The sequence below is a fragment of the Camelina sativa genome, chromosome 19, assembly GCF_000633955.1.
Source record: "Camelina sativa cultivar DH55 chromosome 19, Cs, whole genome shotgun sequence".
Lineage (NCBI taxonomy): Eukaryota > Viridiplantae > Streptophyta > Magnoliopsida > Brassicales > Brassicaceae > Camelina > Camelina sativa.
Window position 1 is genome coordinate 23,896,906 of NC_025703.1, and position 22,764 is coordinate 23,919,669.

Consider the following 22,764-nt stretch of genomic DNA (forward strand, 5'->3'; position numbering starts at 1 on the left):
TGCTTCTCCTGCAAGTGAGTAAGGGAAGAGTTTGCAGAAGATGTAATCCTCAGTCACTCCATTAGCCTTGATACTAGTCACAAGATCCTCAAAATGCTCAATGTGGTCCAAAGGCTTCTTATTGGGCAGGTTAGAGAAAGGTCTCTGCCCAACTAGCTGGAAGTACGCAGGCTTCAGCTTAAAGTCATTCCTGGGGAATGGAGGAGGAACAATAGCAGACCGGTTCTCATACATCAAATCAACTCTGTTGAAGTCTGCAATGGTCCTAATCAAGTCCCGGTTGTGCTCCTGTCTTCAAACCGGATTCTGGACGTGGTTGGCAGCTCCACGTACGTCTGCTGGAGGCGGGTGTCGATCGATACCCTCTGGTTGGCGTCGATCGATACCAAGGTTAACCTCCTCATCGGCAATAGCTTGCTGGTTGACAACAGCTTGTTCGTTGACAACTGGTTCAGCAATCACATTGCCCTCTGCATCAAGCTTTTGGCCCTGCTCATTGCGCAAGTGGCCATCTTGATCCCTCAAAGCACCAGCCTCATCACGCATCAGAATGACTGTGTTAACCATCTTTAAGGATTTGGCTGCTTTTCAGTTTTCACGCTCTAACTTTCCCAACTCTGGGTTTGAAAGATTCACAGTAGGATCAGCCTTGTTGCTCCTTGTGTGAGTTCTAGGAGGCATGCACCTTAAACACCAAAGAGAAGAAAAACAAAAACGTGAAAGTAAAAAAAATAAAAAGAAAAATTTAGACGAAATTAAAACTCAAATCTAATGGTAGATCAAAGAGTCCCCGACAACGGCGCTAAAATTTGATGTGCTCAAATTAAACCTTAGAGCTACTCTCTCAAATTAAGAAGTCATTGCAGTACTTAGGGGTCGAATTCCACAAGGACTCTAGATTACACAATGGATTATAGAGTATTATAATTAAGCTAAACAAGTTGATTTAAATTAAGAAAAGCAATGCAAAATATTAAATAAAAGTTTTGTAAATTCAGAAGATCAAAAAAGCTAGGCCTAGGGATTTTCTCAGGAAATTACAAATTATTAAATCAAGAAATAATTAGGATTCAAACAATTAAGAACAGATCTAGAACTCTAAACTCTTTTGTAAAATAAATCAGTTCTCACTGCAAATATTATCTAAATTTAAAACCATAAAATCCAAATCTCTTTGTAAAATTCTAGGTTAAAAATCAGCTTTAAAAACAGGTTAGATTGTTCACAAAATTACTAAATCAAATCTCTTTGCAAGAAGTAATTTTGCTCATCAAAAGGTTTTATCAGGAAAATCAATTATATTCTCATATCAATTTATTTGCCTAAAGTATTAATTCTAGGTGATCAATCAAGAATTAATGATGAAGAACAACATATGATGAAGATCTAGAAAGATATTGAATCCTAAATAAATAGATCTAACAATTCATAAAAATCCCTGTGAAAAACTCTAAACCTAACAAGCAAACTACTAAGACATATTCAATGAAGAACAAAACATAATTTTAAATAATAAGCAATTGAAATTAAAAGAGTAAAGAAGGAGTTCAAGGATTCTTCTTCTACAAAGCAGATCTCTCTCTCTCCAAAGCTCTCAAAATCTCACAGGGTTGCAGAAAATAAAACTTGCTAGAATAAAAACTTTTTGGATTTGCAAAACTTAAAAACACTATAAATATGTCCTAAAACACGTCATGGACTTGTGTTGCAAATATGGAAATCTTCGGCTGAATTTGTAAAACTTCCAAAACTTGGCTTCTCTCGCAGACAAAACAGGGTGTCGATCGACACCATCACTCTTCTTCGATTCCAAGTTCGTTTCTTCAGGATTAATGCTCCAAAATGTCCAAATTGCTCCATTTCGCTTCATCCATGCCAAAATCCTAGAAAACATGTAAAGACTCAAAAACATCCTAGAAAACAAATCAAAAGAATCTAAAAGACTCCTTATATCATGGTTAAAAACCACAAAAACCATGATATATCAAGTGTTATACTATTTTATTGATAATTGCTAATGTAAGTTATTTTTATATATATACTATAAAATTCCATGTGAATTGGTTGTGGACTTAAAGTTAACAAGGAATAACAAAATTCAGCAAAATAAGAAAAGACTTGTGAAAATTTAATTAGAAAACTATTAAATTTAAAAAATCTAAAAATAAGATTTAAATTACATCCATCCAATATTTAGCTTCGAATGTAATATATATCTTTCTTAATTTCTTTCTTCTTTTTAGTTTTCCTATAAACCAGGATAATTGAAAACTATTGTTTCTTACAAAAAAAAAAAAAAACTAAAAGCTTTGACAATTTGAATTTTGATTCAAAAAATCCCAAAAGATATAGCCTCATCTTCTATAGTAATTTGTTGAACTTATTTTGGACTAAAAACAATACATATGATGATGAAAAGAAAAGTAAGAAAACTTTAACCCTAAAAAAAAATTAAAATCATCCCCAAAAGTGGAAATAAATAAAACAAGTACAGTTATAGATTCATTGTGACGAAGACAAAATCATCTTCTCTGTTCCTTCTCATTTCTCTCTCTCAATTCACAAACTCAACATTGACGTTGATCTCGATGTCACCACCACCTAACCACTATAAGTAAACCCTCTTCCCCCTATTTTTGCAATCTCACACTTTTTGGAGCCCAAAAATTTCTCTCAACCATTAAAAAAAAAATCAAAACTTTTTTTTTTCTGTCTCTCCGGCGTCAATGGAGGATCTCCGTCGTAGATTCCCGATCAAAAACAACGACGAAGAAACCTCCAATGTCTCCGTCGCTCCTCCTCCTCGCAAAGCCTCTGACGCGCTTCCTCTTCCGTTGTACCTGACCAACACTTTCTTCCTCGCTCTCTTCTTCGCTACTGTTTATTTCCTCCTCAGCCGATGGCGTGAGAAGATCCGTAACTCGACGCCTCTTCACGTCGTTGACCTCTCCGAGATCTCCGCTCTCTTTTGTTTCGTTGCTTCGTTCATCTACCTCCTTGGTTTCTTCGGTATCGATCTTATTTTCCGATCTTCTTCCGATGATGATGTTTGGGTTAACGACGAAGATTTACGGAGGAAGGTCCCCTGTGGTCAATCCCTAGATTGCTCCGTTGATCATCATTCCCCTGATTCTGATGAAGAGATTGTTAAATCGGTGGTCGAAGGAACCATCCCGTCTTACTCATTGGAGACGAAGCTCGGAGATTGCAAACGAGCTGCAGCGATTAGGAGAGAAGCGGTTCAGAGGATAACCGGTAAGTCTTTAACCGGTCTTCCGTTGGAAGGTTTCGATTACGATTCGATTTTGGGGCAATGCTGTGAGATGCCAGTTGGGTATGTTCAGATCCCAGTGGGAATTGCGGGACCGTTGCTGCTCGATGGGGTTGAGTATTCAGTGCCAATGGCTACAACTGAAGGTTGTTTGGTTGCTAGTACTAATAGAGGTTGTAAAGCTATTCACATGTCTGGTGGTGCTGTTAGTGTTCTCATGAAAGATGCAATGACTAGAGCTCCTGTTGTTAAATTCCCTTCTATAACGAGAGCTGCTGATGCCATGTTTTATCTTGAAGATCCTGCTAATTTCGAGAGATTGTCTCTCATTTTCAACAAGTGGGTTTGACAAACTTTGTCCCTTTAGTTCTAGGATGGTGATTTTTGAATGTTGTTGCTGACTGACATGTTTTGCTTTTTTTTGTTTCTGTATATAATGTATAGATCGAGTAGATTTGCTAGACTTCAGAAGATTACATGCACGATTGCTGGAAGGAATCTATATCCGAGGTTTGCGTGTGGTACTGGTGATGCCATGGGGATGAACATGGTCTCCAAAGGTGTTCAGAATGTTTTGGATTTCATAAAGGGCGAGTTTCCTGACATGGATGTTGTTGGCATCTCAGGTTAACTCTTCTTTCTTTCTTTCTTTCTGTGGTATTGTCTTGATTTTCGAATTAAAGTCAAGTCTTTTTGATTTATTGGTGTTGTGGTGTTCAGGGAATTACTGTTCGGACAAGAAGGCTTCGGGTGTAAACTGGATCGAAGGACGTGGTAAGCATGTTGTATGTGAAGCCTTTATTAAGGCTGACATTGTGGAGAAAGTGTTGAAGACTAGCGTTGCGGCTCTTGTAGAGCTTAACATGCTCAAGAACCTTACTGGTTCAGCCATGGCGGGTTCTCTTGGTGGGTTCAATGCTCATGCAAGCAATATTGTCAGCGCTGTGTTCATAGCCACTGGCCAAGACCCAGCTCAAAACGTGGAGAGCTCACACTGTATCACCTTAATTCAAGCTGAGGGCAACGACCTTCACATCTCTGTCTCAATGCCTTGCATTGAGGTATAATTCTTGCATCTTCTATCTGAAATGTTTTTTTTTTTTAATATTGCTGCAGTATCCAACTCATGAACTCTCTGTTTAATGATATGTGGTTCCAGGTTGGTACTGTTGGAGGTGGGACACAACTTGCATCACAATCAGCTTGTTTGAATCTGCTCGGTATGAAAGGATCAAACAACGAGGCACCTGGCTCGAACGCACAGCAATTGGCAAGAATAGTGGCTGGTACAGTTCTAGCAGGAGAGCTATCACTAATGTCTGCTATTGCAGCTGGACAGCTAGTGAAGAGCCACATGAAATACAACAGATCGAGCAGAGACATTGGCCCTTCGTCTCAAGTCAACAGATGATGTTTGGAGCACCGGACGAGGACAGATAGTAATAAAACAAAATCCCAAAAATTAGATTGATGTAATTTTAACCTGATTTGATTTCTTCCTTGATCGGTCTCTTTTCTTCTATCTATTTGTACTCTGTAAGTCTCCAAATGATCTTAATTTATGTAAAGTCATTTTTTTTGTCCTTCCTTCTTTATGGCTGGCTTATATCATATTCTTTGAAAGTCTCATAGCTCAACATATACATCACTTTCACAACTTACAAAACCCAGAAGAGTGTTATTAATTTCACATTTCAAGCTCTACAAAGAGTGTTTGAATTATTTGGATGAATGCATATAGAACGATGGAGAGGAGACGAGTGGGGCAGTGACTAGTGTGAATCAGAAGAAGAAGCCAACTGCAGAGGCTAAACTGGTTGACGAGAGCAATACAACAAATCTCGAGGGGAGTTGAAGAAAATTACAAAGCTTACTTTCTCCCTCTCCCAAAACCATGGCCAAAGGTTCTTGCTTATTGTGGAAGTTTTGCACTTGGTGATGTTGGTGTTGGTATGCTTCTTGAGGCATGGATTGGATCGACATGAAAGTCAAAGGTTTCTTTTTTTATAACTCCCTTTGCTTGGAATTTAACACAGCTACTTGATGCTTTGATGTTATAAGCTCTCGGGGATTGTTGGTCAAGATGTGTGATCAAGGCATTTAACGTCCTATAATTGTTTCTAGCCATGACTTTTTGTATAACGTAACGTTGATTTGATCATTGTGGTAGTGTTTGTGTTGATGTGATGATAAACATGACACGAGTTTGGTACTATTAAATGTAAAAATGTGGGTTGTGGTTGTGGATGGAGGAGTGATATGACACGAGGAGGGCATATTTATGGGTGATACTGATGGAAGTATCTAACTCAGACTAAAAAATAAATACAAAATTATAATAGAATTGAAAACCAGTAGAAAAGTGACACAAGGTCTATAACAGAGTTTGACAAATGAGGCTGCCTATGCATTGGAGGCCTGAGGAGGAGGGGTGGGTGTATGAAATTATGAGTCCGACCCGGAAGAAGACCCGTATTTAAATAAAAGAATCTTATATTACAATTATACCCTTGCGATTCTATTGTGTATTGTATTGTATTGTGTGTGCCGGCAACAAAACAAGTGTTGTTATTTCGAGTTTCGACGAGCATCAGCTTCTGGGAATCAAGTTGAGCTTTTTACAGATTCGTTCGATCTTGAGTTTTCGGATAACGAAAATGGTAACAGTCTCTCTCTACTCGTATTTGCTTCCCGTTTACTCTCTTATGTAGAATTTAACGGATCTGCCTTCGATTTTGTGTCTCGAGTATCGACGATTCCGAATTTGAATCTGAATTTTCGCATCTCTATATACCATCTTTGTGATCTTAATTTTGATTTGGTAATGAGATGTGTGCCTCTCTGTTTCTGAATTTGGCAAAAAGAAGCCTGTAGATCTGTACATCTTGATGATATTGTCTGGTACTTGGATCCCTCACAATTCTCTCTTTGACTTTATCCTTTGTGTGCGTTAGGCTTCTGGTATTTTTCAAATTCTCTTCTCTTTTACTTGCCTTATCCATTGTGTGCCTTTCAAAGTCTTTACTGCTTGTAACTTGACTTCTCATAGGCGAGGAGACAGGAAGATAACTAATTATGTGCTTCAGATTTCCATTCACAGTGATTTTAGTTGGTGAATGAATGAACACCATCTAGAGTTATGCTTTCTCGAATTGCTAGGACTCTTGTTAAGAAGAGATGGTCTTGAAAAGACAAAAAAGAAAACTTCTGAGGTTGCTGTTTGTGTTTCCAGATACATTTTGTGCTTCTAGTTAGTCGGCAAGGAAAAGTAAGGCTCACCAAATGGTATTCGCCTTATACTCAGAAGGAAAGATCTAAGGTATCTACAGCCTTAAGTGTTATTCAGTTATTCTCAGGTTATATGCTTCGCTTGCCTTTGATCTGTACATTTGGAAACATAATCTCGACAGGTCATACGCGAACTCAGCGGTGTGATTTTGAACCGAGGTCCCAAACTCTGCAATTTCATCGAATGGAGAGGATACAAGGTTGTCTACAAAAGGTAAAAAAAACATTTGAGTCGGTATGTATATATACGCAGCATATTCGTGCGCTACTTTTTTAAAAACTGGTTAGGTTATAAACATGATGGTTCTGTATATGTGCAGATATGCAAGTTTGTACTTCTGCATGTGTATTGATGAGGCGGATAACGAGTTAGAGGTACTGGAGATAATTCATCACTACGTCGAGATTCTTGACCGTTACTTTGGCAGTGTGAGTGAAACACTTATCCTCCAAATGGCTTTCCTCCACTCTATTGTAATCTCACAAACATATATATTTTTCGATTAAGAGCTGTTTATTCTATGATCTTCAGGTGTGTGAACTCGATTTGATTTTTAACTTCCACAAGGTATGTATACATACACAACTCTTCAGGATCAGTGATTGAACACTCTCTGTAATTTACTTCATTATGACATTTTTCGAATCTGGTTGTTTTGTTCTAGGCGTATTATATACTGGATGAGCTGTTGATCGCCGGTGAACTTCAAGAGTCGAGCAAGAAGACAGTTGCAAGGATAATTTCAGCCCAGGTATGGTTACTTAATCCTAATGCCCACTTAGACACTAGAAAAGGATTAGTCCTTGAGGATTGAGTTAATGATGAGTGTTATGATGATATTTGAAGGATCAATTGGTGGAAGCTGCGAAAGAGGAGGCAAGTTCCATAAGCAATATTATTGCTCAGGCTACCAAGTAGTCTCTTTCTGATCTTCTTTCACGCAGTTAAAACAATCGTAAATGTTTGCCTAAAAAAAAAAAAAGTTTGAATTTATCCTTATCTTTTGAATCACACTTGTTTGCCATCTCATGTGTTTGTTTGATCGATTAGAAGAAAGATGTATTCATAATCATCGTTGTGGGTTTATTAGTAGTGATTGTTACTTATCTTTGCGTAAGCCATAGTGATGGATGGTTATAATATGTCTTCAAATATTTACGTTTTAAAACGTGATTCCACTATTTTTCGCAATGCAGAAAAGTCATCAAGTTCTTGTGTTTTTATTTAAATGAACATGTCAAATTAAAAGGGATCTAGATCATATATATATATATATATATTGAAATTAATATTAAATTATATTCAAAGAAAATAAAACGTTTTTACAATGTATGCATTGTGTGATTGAAATTGTGATCTAAATGGAATAAAAGAGTATCAGAATCTACTGCTCAGCCAGAAGTTGTAATCCTTTATCATAACGTCGATCGCCCATTGCTGAATAGCTAAGAACCGGTTTCGAAGTGTTGATCAAGTCTCTTTATCAATTGGGCTGCAGTGAGTGGAGCTTCGCCATGTCGTCGCCCATTTCGTTCCCGCCAGATGGAGTGAACCGCAACTTGGAAGACATACCGAGTGAGAAATACATTTAGCCGATCCGGTTGATGGTTCCAAATGTCAGTAGTAGAGAATTTAGTTCGATAAATGTCGTTCTTCCCTCGCCACAGTACAAGGTCTGGCTGCTCTATTCTATTGTGGTACTGAGAGTGTAGAGCATCCTCTATCGAATTTAGATAGCTTAGGCGGTGTCTTCTCCGCTGGTGGGAATTAATAGAGATTAGATATTATGATATTATGCATTCACACTATTTGATAGACTGAATTCATTTGGTCTGACTGGTGATCGATTTATCATGCACATAATTATTAATCTCATATAATAATTTTATTTGGATCAATTAATCATCCACATAGTATAGGTTGTTACCTAGTTATACTTATAAACACCAACATAAAAAAATTATTAACTAAATCAATAGTTTGCTTAATAGTGAATTATTAGGTAAAAGACTTATTATTTGAAATTTTATCAAATAAATTAGTGGTGAAGTAAAATTACCTAGAGGGAACATGTCGTCGGGAAGCTGTGGGATTGAAAATCCAAGAGGCTTTGAAGGAACAAGTCGTCGAAAATCGGTAATCGAAAGGAACTAAAGTACTGACAACCGGGAAGCCGAAGGTTTCCATAGAGAATACAAGACGTGCCGAGAGATCAATTTTTTTGAGCTAATATCCTACAAAACTTGGATTTTTGAGCTGATTATATAATGTATAATATTTTGAAAGGAAGATAAAGAAAATCACATGAAACTTAAGAACCTATATTAAAAATTTATACGAAAAGACATTTCTAATGAACTAACAAATTAAATGCTAACACATACGTAAAAATATCTTAGAAATGATATGATATATGAGAATTTATTTTATCTTACACTACAAGAAAACAACCCATTCCCGACTACAGTAAGAGTCGTTAAGTAGTCGCTAATTTGCTGAATACGACTCAGTTACGGCTAAAACGTGTAGTCGTAAATCCTTAGTCGGTAAAAGAATTAGTCGTAAAAATAGTCGTTATTTAACGACTACTGTACGACCAAATTCCGTAGTCGTAAACATAGTCATAACAGAGTCGTAAATAATTACGACTACGATACGACAGAGTTACGATTAACCAGCAGTTATATAGGCAGTTGTAAAGGAGTCGTAGTGTAGTCGTAACATTTGAAGACTCGGTTACGACGGATTTACGACTAATCATGATATACAGTAATTTTGCTTGTAGTCGTAACGTAGTCGTAACATGCTTATTGATTTACGACTATTTGGCTACTATTCTAAACAAATTAATAATGTAATTTTAATTTGTTTAGCGACTAATGTTTTGTGGAAAACAAATTTATAAATGTTTTAAATTGAAATTGGTACCTGTTTCTCAAAATATTATGAAACCAATATTGTAAATAGAACAAAAACAAGATTAAGACAATAAAGTCATATTAACCATGATTTATAATACAAACCAAAAGACCAAGTTTCTCACAAGACAAATATACAAACCAAAAGAGACAAATGCATACCAAGTATACATGTGTCTCAACAAAAGAGACAAGTTCAACAAAAGAGACAAGCTCAACAAAAGAGACAAGCTAATTAGTTTGGTCTATGAAATTGTAGGTGAGAAGTTAACCTAAAAAGCATCACTGTTTGAAGATGGAGAAGGAACCGGATTTGAAGGTGGAGCTGTTGCAGGAAGTGTGGTTGAGAGTGGCTCTGTGGTTGCTTCAGCTGATTGAGTCTTCATAAACTCTATAAAGGCAGGGTCAGTATTGCGCAGGTACTTCTCGACTAAGGACAAATGCTCTAACTTGTCCTTCTGCTCAGCCACAGCTTGGAAATGTAGTGCTTCACGGGCAGCAAGCTCTGCATCACGAGCAGCAACCTCTGCATCACGACGAGAATTATAAGCAGCCTGCTCTTCGATTTGACGTTGAGTTTCCCTCATTTGCTCTTGCAATGACTGAAACATTGCAGACTCTTGTTGTTGGTTTTCCTTGCCATTGAGAAGAGGTTGAAGAGTATGCTTAAGACTTCCAACTCCATACAGGTTTCCTCGTGAATCTTTCTGAGTAGACTACAAGAAAACAAAGAGAAAAACACTACATAAAGAGGCTGTAGAAATCGAAAGATAATTCAATGTGGGTTGTGAAAAGTGATATTTACCTGAATAAAGATGTTTGTGTAATCATCTGCTGTGAGCTCTGGAGGCTGTGAAGTATGTTCCCCAAGGTCGGACAACTTCTGCTGCAAGTTCTTCTCATAATTGAGAGAGATTTGCTCCGCCTTCCGGTCAACATAAGTACCATCTGGCTTGGTATGTGTCTTAATAAAAACCTCACCAAGACTAACCGGTCTTCCCAATTCCCTTTCCTGCAATGTTACAAAAGAATCAAGGGTTATGACATCATTTAAAGCTCCAAATGTAAAGAAAAACAAAATTTATGGGTATATAAAAGTTACTAACCATTTCGGTATGGATTTGTTGATAAGACTTTGGCCCTGATAAGTGGACGTGAGGACCAAGACCACCACGATCAGACATACGAGCTTTAGAGTAGGTGAGACTCCTTTGTTGTGCTTCTTCAGTCTCCCATTAATCAACCATTGTTTGCCAAATAGCATCTCTGATCCATTTTGGTCGCTCTCCACTAGTCTTAGCATTGCAAATCATGTCTTTCATCCGGCGTTGGCAAATGAGCTCGAAAAACTGTTGAACTGTCCCAGTAATCAAAGGATCCCATGTGTGTGTTTTCTACATAGCAAAGACAATATAATGATGTTAGTGGAAACTCAACAAGTAAACCTATATGTGAAAAGGTTAAGAGAGAAGAAAACTGTACAGAAAACTCGATGAACCATCTATGTTGTCTGTCCCGAGGCACACATGTCCAGCTGTAGTATGGACCATCAAATTTATTTGTAAAATTTTTAGTAATGCTCCTTACCAGTCGCGATTTTTCGTCACGAGTAAACCTGCAAACACAAAACAGCAAAAAAGATGTCAATGTTCTAAAACAGATAAGGACCAACACAAAACAGATGTCAAAACAGATTGAATACTTATACTTATGTATATATAGGACCAACGCAAAACAGAACCTATTAAGAACAATCAAAACAGACATATATATAGGTCCAACACAAAACAGATGTCAAAGATTGAGTACTTATACATATATATAGGCACAAAACAGAACCTATTAAGAACCATCAAAGATTGAGTACTTATACCAACAAATCAGTTATAGTTTGTTTGATTGAGTACTTATACCAACAAACCGGCTCAACACAAAACATAACCTATTAAGAACAATGTAAACAGACATCAATGTACTAAAACTAACCATCAAAGAGCATCACAGACAATCAAAACTAACCATCCTCAGACAAGCTCCGGATTAATGTTCTAAAACTAACCATCCTCAAACTAACCACCTCAAACAATCAAAACAGACAAGCTCATTAGAAGAATGTATTAATACCAGGTCGTCTTTGGCATCGGTGTGGGGGAGAGGACGGTGGTAAACTTCTCACGGTTTGGAACTCTAAGCAGGGCATTTAGAGTGACAATCGTGTCCTCCTGGAGCTCCGGATTTGAAGCCTCAGAGCCTTCATGGTAGTTGTTACCGTGAGATGATGGACGGCTCTGAGCTTGAGAGTTATCAGCTGGAGACGGTGGAGCGTCTTGTAGTGGAGGATCAGCTGGAGACTGTCGCGGATTGTTTTGGACCTCCTCTGACGAAAGAGGCTGTTGAGTCTGACGTTGTTGGTTCATCGAGATCTGGAAAAGAGTCTGTGGCGGTGGATAGTTGCGGATCTGTGGTGTTTCTGACGGTGAGGGTCTCGGGAAAACGTGGTCTTGCTCTTGCGGTGTTTGAGGATGGGGCAAATCTGCTGCCGGCGTAAAGTTGTATTGTGTCGGTAGAGGGTTTGGTCTTCTCGCTTCTTTGATGGGGGTCGACCCTTCGGTTCTTTGGAAGAAATTACGGTCCATCTTCCTCTTTCTTCCTCGCTTAACTGGAGCTTTGGTCGGAGCCTTAGTTGCAGACTTCGCCGCAGATTGCGTTGGAGCCATCATGAAGAAGAGAATCGGGAGACAGATGAGAAAGACAGACAGATAAGAGAAAGCAAATCGGGATTCAGAAGAGAAATCGGGAAGAGGAGAGTTTTCGAAGAGGAGAGAGTTTCGGAGTTATCGAAGAGAAGAGAAGAGGAGAGTTAGGGATTTTGGTTTTGGGTTTGGGGGAAAAATTAGGTTTTAGGTAGGGGGAAATCAAAATTTTTTTGGTTTAGGGGGAAATAATTTTGGTTTAGAGGGAAATTAATTTGGTTTCCCGGGTTTATTTGGGTTGAGATTAATTAATTCATATTTTCTTAATTTAGTCGCTAATTGGTCGCTAATTAGTCGCTAATAGTCATAATAATTAAACTAAAATTTTAATATTTAGAAACTAAATATTAGTCATAATTAAACTAAAAGTTTAATATTTTGAAACTAAAAGTTCAATATTTTGAAACTAATTAGTCATAATTTACAATTTAATATAAACACATAATTATTTATTTTAATAGAAACATAATTATTAATAATATTTGATACAAGCATAATTATCCAAATTGATACAAATATTTTACACAAGCATAATTAGTTAGGAGGATCTTCGTCTTCATCTACTTCATCGTCTGAAGATGATAAATTACATTGAAATTCATCTTCTGGTTCTGCATCTTCGACATCATAATCAAGATTTATTGGTTCATTTATTTCTTCTAAATTATCGAAAACCAGATCTTCAATAGTAGTCACCAAGACATCATCATCATTTTCTGTTTGCAAAAGAGTCGGTTCTTTGTTCTCATATTCTCCTGCAATGTTTCCCCTCGGATTAACTTTTAAAACATTGAGCCATTCCTTCCTTGGCTTCTTTGTGTATGGATAGGGAATATAGCAAACTTGATGCGCCTGGGAGGCTGTTTAGGAATATCAACACAAATATGAGTTACACATATATATATTATCGACATTAAAAAATAATATACATAGGGGTACCTTCTATTGGGAGAGGTCCGTCTAAATGATTCTGAGCAAGACTCAAAACTTCCAAGTTAATCATATTCTTTAGTTATGAAATAATCAAAGGCCAAAAATATTGTATGTCCCAAAATAATCATTAACTATATTTAAATAAGCTATATTCATCTCCCTTCATATTTATAAATATATAAAAACGTTAAAAAGAAGAAGCAAGCTTGCCTTGCAATTCCATTGAGCTAGAAAATTTATTCGAACTAACCCTCCCCCCAAATGAAAAAAACGTGAATTATAATACCGATATTTTACGACTATTATACGACTACGTTACGACCCACCGAAAGTGTCGCATAATAGTCGCTAAATAACGACTACTACGCGACAACCTGTACGACCCGCCGATATTGTCGTAATATAGTCGCCTAATTTGGTGACTTGTATGCGTCTACCTAGATAGTCGTAACTGAGAGACTATATAACGACAAGGTTACGACTGCATTTATAATTCTATATATTAGTCGTAACGTAGTCGTTAAATGACGACTACTGAATTTGGTCGCAATTTAGCGACTACTGTACGATCGTTTTTATTTAGTCGTAAAATAGTCGTAACGGAGTAACCAAATAGTCGCTAAATTTAGCGACTGAATAATAGTCGTAAAATGTAGTCGGCTATGACATGTTTTCTTGTAGTGTTACACATACATGATAATATTTTACTTACGTTTTGCTTTTTTTTTTTGTTAATATACCTTTTTCATATTATCTGTGAAATATGGCTACACGCATGACTATTCATTTTATGATCATTTTACAAAATATATTATGCATTCACACTCTTTGATAGATTGAATTCATTTGGTCTGACAGGTGATCACATTTAAACAATGCCAGTGAGAAATTTTCTAATGGTTGTGAGATAAACTTTTAACACATACGCGAATATGTCGAACCAAAAATGCCTAAAATCATTGAAAAACCAGACGCGGATATGTCGAACCAAAAATGAGAACTATAACCGAATCAAAATTGACATACTAACTGAATGGATACCAGTTGAATTCGAATCGATACCGAATTGAGAAGCAAATGGATATCTAAAATAACCAAAATACAATTACATATCTAAAAATATATTTTTTTTTTCCGTCTGGATTTATTATTGATCGCAAATTATGAGAACAATTACATATGATTCTACTATGTGCAATTCCTTCTGATCCTATTAGATTCACTACAAACACTCTTGCTCTCCTGCTCCATGCTTTTGATGGTCACCTTCCTTCTCTATGCTCACCTTCATGTGTACGTAGAATTACGGCGAACGACGATAATTGCGCATTATTGGAGATCGTCTGTAAATTTGCCTCCATTAATCTGCACAATTAATAAATCGCATTATCTGAGGCTCAAACCCCAGATCTCCTGGTGTAGAAGCATTAATGAACCCTAGACCAACCATTGGGCCAAGGGGGCTTCCACATAAAAATATTAGTTGTTTTTAAACCAAAAATTTAGAAAAACCCAAAAACAAAAAATATTCAAAAAACCAAACCGAAAAACTTGAAATATAAAAAATACCAAAAAAAGTATCCAAAAAAATCAAATTGACAGTATCGGAAAATACTCAAAATTTGACAAATTCGAAAATAGAAAATACCGAATCGATATTAAACCGAGAGGACTAGTTCAAAGTTTCAAACATTTGGATATTAATAATTGTAAATCTATACTAATAAAAAGTAGGAGCTATAAGCTTCTAAAACCGTCCACATATGATTTTAAACAACCAATAGAAATTTGATATATCACTTATTAACATTTTATACAATTTCCAGAATTTCTATATTAATAATTATTTTAAACAACCTATCATGATTTGACATGTCATTCATTAATATTTTTTAAATTTACAGAATTTTTTAGAAAAAGGAAAATTTTAAATTTATGGAAATCAAAGAACTAAGCACAATATCCCACATCGGCTAGAAATTTTTTAGACAATGGTTCAGAACCAGTATAAATAAGATTAATATGCTTCCAACAACGAATGACCAGGAAAGCTTGATTTATCAGGCGTCCAAGTTTAAAAGTTTTATTTGGTTTGATATGGTTTTTTATTTGATCAAATTAAAGCTTTAAACAGTTTCAAAAAAAATATTATAATATTTAAAAATTTTAAATCTATACTAATAAAAAGTAGGAGCTATAAACTCCTAAGGCCGTCCACATAGGATTTTAAACAACCAATAGAAATTTTATACAATTTCCAGAATTTTCTATATTCAGAATTATTTTAAACAATCTATCATGATTTGACATGTCATTCATTAACATTTTATAAATTTACAGAATTTTTTAGAAAAAGGAAAATTTTAAATTTTTGGAAATCAAAGAATTAAGCACAATATCCCACATCGTCTAGAAATTTTTTAGAAAATGGTTCAGAACCAGGAAAGCTTGATTTATCATCAGGCGTCCAAGTTTAAAAGTTTTATTTGGTTTGATCTGTTTTTTTATTTGATCAAATTAAAACTTTAAACAGTTTCAAAAAAATATTATAATATTTAAAAATTTTAAAAGTTTAAATNCCAGAATTTCTATATTAATAATTATTTTAAACAACCTATCATGATTTGACATGTCATTCATTAATATTTTTTAAATTTACAGAATTTTTTAGAAAAAGGAAAATTTTAAATTTATGGAAATCAAAGAACTAAGCACAATATCCCACATCGGCTAGAAATTTTTTAGACAATGGTTCAGAACCAGTATAAATAAGATTAATATGCTTCCAACAACGAATGACCAGGAAAGCTTGATTTATCAGGCGTCCAAGTTTAAAAGTTTTATTTGGTTTGATATGGTTTTTTATTTGATCAAATTAAAGCTTTAAACAGTTTCAAAAAAAATATTATAATATTTAAAAATTTTAAATCTATACTAATAAAAAGTAGGAGCTATAAACTCCTAAGGCCGTCCACATAGGATTTTAAACAACCAATAGAAATTTTATACAATTTCCAGAATTTTCTATATTCAGAATTATTTTAAACAATCTATCATGATTTGACATGTCATTCATTAACATTTTATAAATTTACAGAATTTTTTAGAAAAAGGAAAATTTTAAATTTTTGGAAATCAAAGAATTAAGCACAATATCCCACATCGTCTAGAAATTTTTTAGAAAATGGTTCAGAACCAGGAAAGCTTGATTTATCATCAGGCGTCCAAGTTTAAAAGTTTTATTTGGTTTGATCTGTTTTTTTATTTGATCAAATTAAAACTTTAAACAGTTTCAAAAAAATATTATAATATTTAAAAATTTTAAAAGTTTAAATATTATAAATATTGAAACTTTTAAAAGATCCTAGCTTTTAAAAAGTTTTTAAATATTATAAGTTTTAAATTTTAAAAGTTTAAAATATTATAAATATTGAAAATTTTTGAAAGGTTCAAATTTTATATTTTGAAACCTTTTAAAAGTTTAAAATATTCTAAATATTGATGCAAAACATAAATTATCTTATTTATCTACATTTGTGCTTTTTATTTCTTATGAGCTGTAAAACATATTTTTGTGTATGATTTTATAGATGAGTTGATATTCTTTCATTAATTTTTTATTTTTGGGTCTAAGGAAGAAAGATTGACATCGCATGACCAGGGTTACGGTTGTCACAGTTCAGGTTTATTAACCTTCGGTTATGGTTAGAAATTTTCGTAACCTTAACCTGAACCGTTTAACAAACGGTTAAACGGTTACGTTTAAATACGGTTACAGTTCAAGCGGTTACGTTATATATGGTTACGGTTATTTGATAATATGATATACTTAATATTATTTGATGATATAATATAATTGATATTATTTATTTATAATTAATATGTTCTTATAGTGTACTCATATTTCTATATATCATATGATTCATATTAAATAAATAATTATTAGTATATTTTATTATGTTTTTAAAATATTATAAACCAAGTAAGGATTTTGGTTTGAGAAGTTTCTAAACGCGTGAATCTAAAACCAAATAAGTATATGGATAAAATTGTCAATAATTGGGTGTACGTGTTGACTATGTTGGTAATCATGAATTTCACAAATTTTATGAGAAAAAAATGATTTTGTTCTTGGATTTTGATGGGTTAACAAGTTGTGTGATAGTCTAAAAAAAGGTTTTTTAGTGGAAGAATGTGAAAAAGTTGACGAGGAAGAAGAAGAAAAAGAGTATAACGAAGAACCAAACGGTAAAAGTTACGATGACAATTAACAAAAAATTTGACAAATGAAAATGACAAAAAAGAATACGAAGAATAAGAAAACATTGAATAAAAAACACGAAAACATAGGTGGTAGCGATCAATTAAATATGAAAACGAGTTAAATTCATGATTATAAAATTGTTTCGCTTTTCTGGTGGTCAAAAAAAATGGTTTAGAATATGTGAGGTCATCAGTTTGATTTGCCTCGTCTGGACGTTAAGTTAAATTTATGATTTTTTATCAGATTTGATTTTATAATACAACTGATTTTTATATTTTAAAAAATTGTGTATCTGAAATTTTAATTTTTTCCTTAGTACTAATTTTTTTTTTATGAGATAGTATTTTATTAGCATAATCAATCATATATAATTTTTATCAAAATATATCAAATAAAACCATAAGTAGCCTGGGTTCAAAACCTAGTGATAATAAAAAATTCATCTTATATAAAAATAAATTAACTGTTGCTTTTTTTTTTATTAAAACTAAAATAAATAAATAAAAATGAGGGAAAAGAATATCCGTTTTCTTTGCCACAAACATTTTCATTTTGGGGTTTTTTTTGTTCTTAGTTTTTGGTTCTTCTGTTCAGTTCCACAGAGCTTCGATAGGTATCGTCTTCTCCACCATACTTTTGGATTTTTCTGATCATGTTTCAATTCTAATCTGGGAGATCTCCTTTGATTTGATTTCTGAACAAATCTCTGTATATATCTTCTCTGTCCGTTTTTTTTTTTATTAGGGTTTTAAGTAATTTTCCGATGGCTTCAAGTTCAGAGAAATCAACTCTTCTTCCTTCAGGTATCTTTTTTGTTTAATCTCTTGATTCCGATCATTGTAGTTTAGATTCGATTGTTATTGTATAATCAGATTTGGTGGTTGTTTCTTCGAGTTATAGTTATTTTCATGCTTCCCGCAGATGAGAAAAACGATACCAAGGAAGAGAGTAAGAGTACTAAACCAGAATCAGGCTCAGGAGCTTCACCCTCACCTTCACCTCCCTCAACTGATCCTGCCCATGATTTCAGTGCTTTTGATTTCTCAGGCATGGCTGGTATTCTCAATGTAAGTTCCCTTTTTTTATTTTGTGTGTGGGTGTGATGATTGAATAGTATAAGTCAAAGGTTGTATTATTCTTTTGTTGATGGGTTTGGTTTGTTTTTTTGAATTCAGGATCCAAGTATCAAGGAACTAGCTGAGCAAATAGCTCAAGATCCTTCGTTTAACCAGTTAGCTGAGCAGCTTCAGAGATCTGTTCCAACCGCTTCGCATGAAGGAGGTTTACCTAACTTTGATCCAGAACAGTATATGAAAACCATGCAACAGGTTATGGAGAATCCTGAGTTTAGGACAATGGCTGAGCGTCTTGGTAACGCTTTGGTGCAGGTACTTCAAAAGGAGCTCTTCCGGTTCTTGATATTAGTCTTAATCTTATACTTGAGTTGTGATGAATGATTATGGCATTGAATCTCTGTTTGGCTATTAGGATCCACAAATGTCTCCCTTTTTGGAGGCTCTAGGTAACCCTGCAGCAACAGAGCAGTTTGCAGAGCGTATGGCGCAATTGAAAGACGATCCGGAGTTGAAACCTATACTAGCTGAGATTGATGCTGGTGGTCCTTCTGCTATGATGAAGTATGTTTTAAATAAAATACTCATCATTCGTTAGAAATTACTAGGTTTACTAATGCGTATGGCTAAGATATTTGTTTATGGTTATAGGTACTGGAATGATAAAGATGTGTTGGCAAAGCTGGGTGAAGCAATGGGTATAGCTGTTGGAGGAGACCAGAGTGTTGCTCCTGAACCTGAGGAGGCTGAAGAAGGGGAAGAGGAAGAGTCTATTGTTCACCAAACTGCTAGTCTCGGTGATGTGGAGGTAAACTGATTTCGTACACTGTTAATACCTCATGTTTTTGATGGTCTGAATTTTATCCTTAAATTGGGACCGTTGATCGAGGTTAGCTTTTAAACTCACTGTGCATTGATTTCATGAACCAATCAGGGCTTGAAAGCTGCATTGGCATCTGGTGGTAACAAAGATGAAGAAGACTCTGAGGGGAGGACAGCATTGCATTTTGCATGTGGATATGGCGAGGTATGACAAAGTCTTGAAACTAATCATAACAACAAAAACCGACTGTTATCACAGAATTATGAAAACTAATTTACACTATGAATCTTTACTATTATGCACTTGGTGGATTAGCAGCTTCTGCTTCACTTAGTAGAATGCTGCACACTTATCTATAGCATTGTTTACGAAAGAAGTTGGATATTACCATTAATGTTTTTGCGATTACACGCCGTTATAAAAGTTTAATCGCAGGTTTGATCCCAACTGACCTTGGTTGAGTTTGTTTGTAGATGAAATGTGCTCAAGTCCTTCTGGATGCTGGAGCAAATGTGAATGCGGTTGACAAAAACAAGAACACACCATTGCATTATGCTGCTGGTTATGGGAGGAAAGAGTGTGTAAGCCTTCTCCTAGAGAATGGTGCTGCAGTGTAAGTTTGCAATAACAACACATTCTATTTCAAACAACTTTTAAAAAATGGTTCTATATGACAAGTGTTGTTTCATTGTTTGTTTGCAGTACTCTGCAAAACATGGACAGTAAAACTCCCATTGATGTGGCCAAGCTTAACAATCAGCTCGATGTGGTGAAACTACTTGAGAAAGATGCTTTCCTCTGAGAAGGATATGTCTCTTCTGTGTCCTGTAAGAGTGTCACAGAATCTGATTGCAACCTTGTTGTATTCTGTGGGTTTGTTGTTTCATCATTAAATCTGGAAAAAGATAGAAAAAACAAGTTTATTATGGTTTTGTACTAAATCATTTTTGTCTTGAATTCGTCTCTCGTTTCTCTCTTTTAGATCGTTTTCTCCTTTCTGTGTCACTGTCAGGGTGCTGCTTTAGTTTGGCAATCACAAAAATTAAAAAGAACCTAAAAACTTGTACATAATTGAAAAGCAAAAGATCCAAGAAGCGAAACTTACACTGCAGAACCTTCTGTTCTTAGTAAAGGTTTCGATCTCTTGGAATTTGGGTCTTTAGTTTTCCTTCTTTTTCATTTAGTTTCCGAGGAAAATTCTTTTTCCTCCGGCCGGTTTCTGTTTCCTTCTTTTCTTTTGGACGTTATATTTCACCTTACTTCCAGTTAAGGATTTCGTTTTCACCCCGAAAATAACATCTAGTTCATGAACATCTGTAAAACCCAAGTAAATGGATTAGATTTTTAGAATGTGGACAGATGCATTTCAGTCATTTCGATAAACGAACTGACACATTACTCTATAAATACGGACGTCCAACATCCCAAAAAGACATCGAAAAGTGAGAGAAGAAACCGTTAGAGAAAACAACATAGAATTAGCGGCTGGCCCATCAATTCGATAAATTGGACGAACCACTCGAGGACGTCCAGCTTTGTAGCATTTGATTCTCGTCAAGTTAGCTCGTCAAGTTTCATTTTGTAGTTCGGTCTTTAACAAGCATCAGCATATATTAATAAAGAGAACCTTTGATATTTTTCCCTCAAAAACAATTTTTTAATTTTGACATTAACACATCAACAATTTGGCGCGCCAGATAGGGAGAGCCAAGTCGAAGTTTTCTCTAAAAAAAAAGACGAACCTACTAATAGCTCGACAAGATGACTAGACACACCAATAACATCAACTAGACCAAGGGAGTCGGATCGTCAGGTGGAACGACCATTTCGGCAACTGATAAAGTAAGGATAACTATCCTTCCAACCCTGGTTGCTCCAAAGAAGACCGCGACCACGAAGATCCCAAGAGAATTTGTCATCGTAACAAACCTCACAAGCCCAACAGAAACCGCAGCGACCCTTTCCCCAACGCCACTCACATCATTTGGGAACCCGCCAATTTCCAGCATCGACGAACTGTTCCGAGGGATAATAAGATGTTTTGATCAGCAAGAACATAGGACCAATACCAGTTTGGACGCTTGGACACACTAACTGCGGCTCAAGTTAATTCTCAAGAAGAAATCAACCATCAGCACGCTGCCTGACGAATTCCAAGGAGCCCAAACATAATTGACATAACAGCAAGGCAACAATTGAAGATTAACGAGCCAAAGCGTCGCCCTTACATAGGCACTGACAGGTTGAACAAGGACGCGAAAGACTGGATTTGGTACTCGAAGTCACTCGGCGAACGCCCTTCTACCAAAGGATTGTGGCTATACCGGTACAACGAACGATAAAACCCAGGCTGGGGTACTACGATGGTACAATCGAACCATGTGATTTTCTGGAACAATCAGCCCCAAAGAGTATGATGTCGGTTCTTGGCAAGTGTTTGCCTAGCATCTGGAACAATGTTAAGTTGGTTCCATCATCTACAGTCCGGCTCGATCGACAATATTCAAGACTTGATGACCGCATTTTTGTAGCATTCTTATAGAGAACAAGAACTCAAACGTCGACCTCTGGTCCTTAACCCAATAACCCAAAGAATCGCTCTAATCGTTCATTGGGCATCATAAAGACATCATCGTCAATGTCTCTATACCAGATGCAGCAGCGATCGTCGCACTCAAGAATTCATTATGGTACAAATCTCGGTTCAAGGAGGAAATGTCCCTCTCATACGTTGATACACTGGCAGGCGCATTGTGCCGAGCTTCAAAGCATGTTGAAGTTGATGAGGAGAAAGCCATCTATGCCAGAAGGCATGGAACAACAAAGAGTGCGGTAGCAAAGGAGCCGACAGCCCTGGCAGCCAAAAATGAACACGTCGAGCCACGCGAACACTTCAATCGTAACCAATACCGAACTCGCCGAACTTTCACAGCCAATGGAGTAACTCAACAGGCTCATCCTTGGAATAAATATGTAAAGAACGAGGGTACAAAGGGTAGCACCATCTAGTATTGCGAATACCACAAAGGTAACACACACGGAACCGAAGAGTGTCGCTATCTATAGGCCCTTCCAATGGCCATATACAATAAAGGTGGAATAACGATTGAGTCGGATCGAAGATAGCTAATCGGTAAGGCTCGAGAAATCAAAATTGACGAACAGAGAATATTGCTCGAAACTTCATACAAGATCAGGGACAGCTCGACAATCAAGCGAATGAAAAGCAGGAAGAAGCACACGAGAATGATCAAGCAAAACGACCTCGCATTAATCCCTAACTGGAGCAGCCTCCACCAGCACCCATGTGGCAAATCAACATGATTATGGGAGGCTTGACAGCCTACAACGATTCAGTTCGTTCAATAAGAGATTACACATGGAAGGCCGAGATGACCATGTCCTAGCCATCAAGGAACACTTCCCTGAATACCACGATA

General features: G+C 35.9%; 3 protein-coding genes across 3 annotated transcripts; all 3 read left to right on the top strand.

Annotated features, from left to right (window-relative positions):
• LOC104767040 (3-hydroxy-3-methylglutaryl-coenzyme A reductase 2) lies at positions 2,522-4,858 on the top strand. Its single transcript, XM_010491061.1, has 4 exons — positions 2,522-3,610; positions 3,716-3,897; positions 3,992-4,332; positions 4,431-4,858. The coding sequence occupies exons 1-4, from the start codon at positions 2,727-2,729 to the stop codon at positions 4,680-4,682; spliced, it is 1,659 nt and encodes a 552-aa protein (XP_010489363.1). The 5' UTR covers positions 2,522-2,726; the 3' UTR covers positions 4,683-4,858.
• On the top strand, positions 5,761-7,743 carry LOC104767042 (AP-1 complex subunit sigma-1). Its single transcript, XM_010491062.2, has 7 exons — positions 5,761-5,931; positions 6,504-6,590; positions 6,682-6,773; positions 6,880-6,988; positions 7,092-7,127; positions 7,225-7,311; positions 7,407-7,743. The coding sequence occupies exons 1-7, from the start codon at positions 5,929-5,931 to the stop codon at positions 7,476-7,478; spliced, it is 486 nt and encodes a 161-aa protein (XP_010489364.1). The 5' UTR covers positions 5,761-5,928; the 3' UTR covers positions 7,479-7,743.
• LOC104767043 (ankyrin repeat domain-containing protein 2B) lies at positions 17,948-20,300 on the top strand. The gene is made up of 9 exons (XM_010491063.2): positions 17,948-18,041; positions 18,173-18,231; positions 18,350-18,495; positions 18,604-18,816; positions 18,917-19,065; positions 19,153-19,309; positions 19,436-19,528; positions 19,798-19,937; positions 20,027-20,300. Exons 2-9 carry the CDS (start codon positions 18,192-18,194, stop codon positions 20,124-20,126), a joined length of 1,038 nt encoding a protein of 345 aa, XP_010489365.1. The 5' UTR covers positions 17,948-18,041; positions 18,173-18,191; the 3' UTR covers positions 20,127-20,300.

Bases quoted from the DNA above. Each gene is read 5' to 3' on its own strand.
- LOC104767040 (XM_010491061.1), top strand. From the start codon at position 2,727: ATGGAGGATCTCCGTCGTAGATTCCCGATCAAAAACAACGACGAAGAA. The intron at 3,898-3,991 runs GTTAACTCTTCT...TGTGGTGTTCAG, and splicing joins GGATGTTGTTGGCATCTCAG to GGAATTACTGTTCGGACAAG. The intron at 4,333-4,430 runs GTATAATTCTTG...ATGTGGTTCCAG, and splicing joins TCTCAATGCCTTGCATTGAG to GTTGGTACTGTTGGAGGTGG.
- LOC104767042 (XM_010491062.2), top strand. The intron at 6,591-6,681 runs GTATCTACAGCC...TAATCTCGACAG, and splicing joins CTCAGAAGGAAAGATCTAAG to GTCATACGCGAACTCAGCGG. The intron at 6,774-6,879 runs GTAAAAAAAACA...GTATATGTGCAG, and splicing joins TACAAGGTTGTCTACAAAAG to ATATGCAAGTTTGTACTTCT.
- LOC104767043 (XM_010491063.2), top strand. From the start codon at position 18,192: ATGGCTTCAAGTTCAGAGAAATCAACTCTTCTTCCTTCAG. The intron at 18,232-18,349 runs GTATCTTTTTTG...TGCTTCCCGCAG, and splicing joins ATCAACTCTTCTTCCTTCAG to ATGAGAAAAACGATACCAAG. The intron at 18,496-18,603 runs GTAAGTTCCCTT...TTTTGAATTCAG, and splicing joins GCATGGCTGGTATTCTCAAT to GATCCAAGTATCAAGGAACT.